Genomic DNA, 3,141 nt, shown 5'->3' with positions numbered 1-3,141 from the left:
ATGGGTTTAGCAATCATATCCTCAGCAGCTGAAGCATGGTATGTCAATCAATATAAGGCTATTTTATGTTAGTCTGTTATGATCTTGATTGCTAGTATCGAATACTCTCTATTCACGCGCAGTCTCCCGTTTCGGTTGCGAATTCAATAGGTGAGATCAGGCTTGTCAACAAATAAATGAAATCAAATAGATCCAAATAAATCCAAATGTGCCCATATGAATTCAAATTAAATTCAAATCCAGTCGTTCGTATCCGAATCAAATCCAACTAGGGTCAATTTGATTTGGATTTATTTATTGACATGCCTGGGTCGAGGCACACCGTACTTATGGGAGGCCTGGTGTTGTGATAGAGAACCTTCAGTCATATCGAATATAGCATCAATAATGTTTTTTTTGGTATAAACATAGCGACCCATTTTGGAGATATTTTACGCGCGTAACCTACGTAGAGAGTCCTTAACTTTACGAGAGTCGAAGGATGAGAAAGCGAGAAATGCAAAATTTTCAATATCCTAAAACCGCTATGATACACATAAGGTCAGAAGAAAAATGGCCCAAGATAAGACACCACGTAAAAAAATGCCTGGAGGAACTACGAAGTAAGTTCCGAAAGGTTCCTTAAGGGACCGCAAGGGGGCTGCGCCTGGAGGATTCGTCGAGAGACGGAAGAAAAGACTTACTGGCTGGGCTCGGCCAGACCCTACAAAAGCACAGACCACTCTTCCTTCCGTATTGGGCCATCACACGGTGTATCACATAGTGGGTGGCCTTTGCTTTTACTGTACTGCACTAGCTTGAACTTCATGGGTCCAAGCCACACAGCCACAAGAGGCTTGAAATAACGCAAAGCAGCGAACGCAAGCTGAACAGCCATGCGACATTGTCGCCCTATCTAATATTGATTGCTCGATCCTCTTCGCCAAGTATTTCAGATATGTCCTTGATTCTCGCTCGTGCGGACTGCAGATAAGTCGCTGCTTGCAACGGGACAGGTTACTTGTTTATATATTGATGAATCTATCTTGAATATAATATAATATTTGGTAAGCAGGAGTCAATAAATAGAAACTGGTTAAGCCCTTGGGCCCGTAGAAGGGCATGAGGGATGAACAGAAATAAGTAACTTGGAAATATATGAATACTATACTCCTCGAGTTATTCAAGCCAAGCTAGCAGTTCTGTTGAGCTAGGAGGAAGTTGACATCATCGATATCCTTGTGACGGTACATGAGCACGAACGAGGTCGAGTGCGACTTGAGTAAAATGATTGTTTATAAGGAGAGAAAGAGATTCCTAAGGAAAGCTCTGACTTGAGCTATTTACATAATATTCATAAAGTGAGACTATTTATAAGGTATGAAATTTATATGATCGTTCCCCCACAATCCTCTACCCTACATCTTTGCTCACTCAGTAATATAAATCGGCAGTTGAATAACCAACTAGAAAGACCGCTATAAAGTTACAGCGAGAGACTAGCGAGTTACTAGAAGAGAGTGACAGATTAATGAACCTTATTATGTAGGACTACTGAAGTGGGGCGGATTGGACTGGTGCTGTGAAGGGTAGCTAAATGGCTAGGGCCTAAAGAGGCCTAGCTGTGGGGAGCCATTTTTAGCTAAAGAAGATCGGCATCGTCCTCTTCAACAGAGGCCATCTGTCAGACAGACTGATTTTTACCGTGTCAGTTCTTTATTTTTACTGTAAATTTTTACTGTGATGTATCACGTGTTTCCTGTCACCTCCGCCATCCTGGCCTTTCAATAGGATGATAGAATATCTGTTGAGTCTGCTGGTGGCTGGGATGAGGATATTATTTAAGGAACTGCGCTCCTCTCAGATATATATAACTTAGACCTTTCAATATAACCTGCAACCTTTTTATTTTATCAATATTTAAAAGAACGCGGCTAAAGTCGCCAGTTAATTAATTCATTTACTCTTAAACGTCGAGTCACTGATATCGTCGTAGATACCCAGTCACGCAGCAAGGTGTCAACATGTGACCGGGGACCGGGCGGTCTAACAGCTTAAATTACAGCTCTTTGCAATGCTGCGAAATTCATATTATTAGCATGATACTTTAGCAGTCTAGGGCATCAATGAGGTTACATTAATAGTGAGAAAATTATACAATATTTACTAGAACTTGACAAAATCCTATTATGTAGATAGCCACCTTATAGCTTATAAATGCAAATACCAAGATATATACTGATATATACTACGACTCGGACTCATCATCCTCAGATTCACACCAGAGAGAAGTATCGTCTTCCTCGTCGACTTCGGTTACTGAAGTAGACTCTGCTATAGCATCCCAATCCCGAAACCAGCTCTCATGTCTATAGTCATGCTCGAAGCGCAGTCTTGTCTCGCCCCCCAGCCTCTCCAGCTTGTAAACGCCGTCCCTCATTTGTCTGCCCAATACGTTCTTCGGTTCGATAAAATCGCCTCGCGCTGGTCTCCGGAAGAGATACAGCCCCTCCCACCTCTCCGCCCTCGAGAGCTGCACGTATAGGCTCATAAAACTAGGTCTTGTCTCTGAGCTGCTACCATAAACGCCTTTGAGATTAAGAAGGACCTCTGAGAACTGCTTACCCTGGCTTTTCTGGTCTGTCATAGCGAAGGCGGGGGTACATAGGGGTCCTGTTCTATGAGTGACCAACTGAAAGCCTGGCTTGCTCCTTGACCTGGAATTCTTCCCCCGCATAGAATCGGGGATAACTACTGTCTTGCTCTTGATGAGGAGCGTACCTTTCGGGAGTCCGGGTACCGCAAGGTCCGCGATATCGTCCGACTGGAGGAGAACAGCTGCGGGGGGGCCCAGGTGGAGCGTCACATCGCTGGCGAGGGCAATGGTGCCGCAGGCGAGGTCGGGAAAGATGTCAACTGCCTTGAAGGGCGCCCCATTGACCAGCTTCAGCCCAGTAAGCTGGTTCCGGGTCACTACTACCGGCATTCCTTGCGCATAGAAGAACAACCCAGGGGTTGGGAGCTGTGAGTCGTCTCCATAGCGGAGCACGTCGCATAGCTCTTCTACACGCAACCGCTTTCCTGCTTTAGTGTCGTGCTTTGCCACGAAGATCGAGATATGCTTGCTCTGGGCGCGAGCCCACTGCACGATGGCTGCCATGT

The 3,141-nt window shown here is 45.0% G+C and overlaps 1 protein-coding gene across 1 annotated transcript in view; it reads right to left on the bottom strand.

Annotated features, from left to right (window-relative positions):
- Positions 1–2,227: 2,227 nt before the first annotated feature.
- FOXG_19407 (uncharacterized protein) overlaps positions 2,228–3,141 on the bottom strand; it is a gene marked incomplete at both ends in the record, with an annotated part of 3,001 nt that continues 2,087 nt past the window's right edge. Inside the window, one exon of the mRNA XM_018399620.1 lies at positions 2,228–3,121. Coding sequence (XP_018242834.1) covers positions 2,228–3,121 — 894 coding nt within the window. The remainder of the gene's footprint in view (positions 3,122–3,141) is intronic.

Source organism: Fusarium oxysporum, chromosome 3 (genome assembly GCF_000149955.1).
Source record: "Fusarium oxysporum f. sp. lycopersici 4287 chromosome 3, whole genome shotgun sequence".
In the NCBI taxonomy this organism is placed as follows: Eukaryota; Fungi; Ascomycota; class Sordariomycetes; order Hypocreales; family Nectriaceae; genus Fusarium; species Fusarium oxysporum.
The sequence above is the reverse complement of the archived record's forward strand: the minus strand, read 5'-3'. Positions and strand labels throughout refer to the sequence as shown.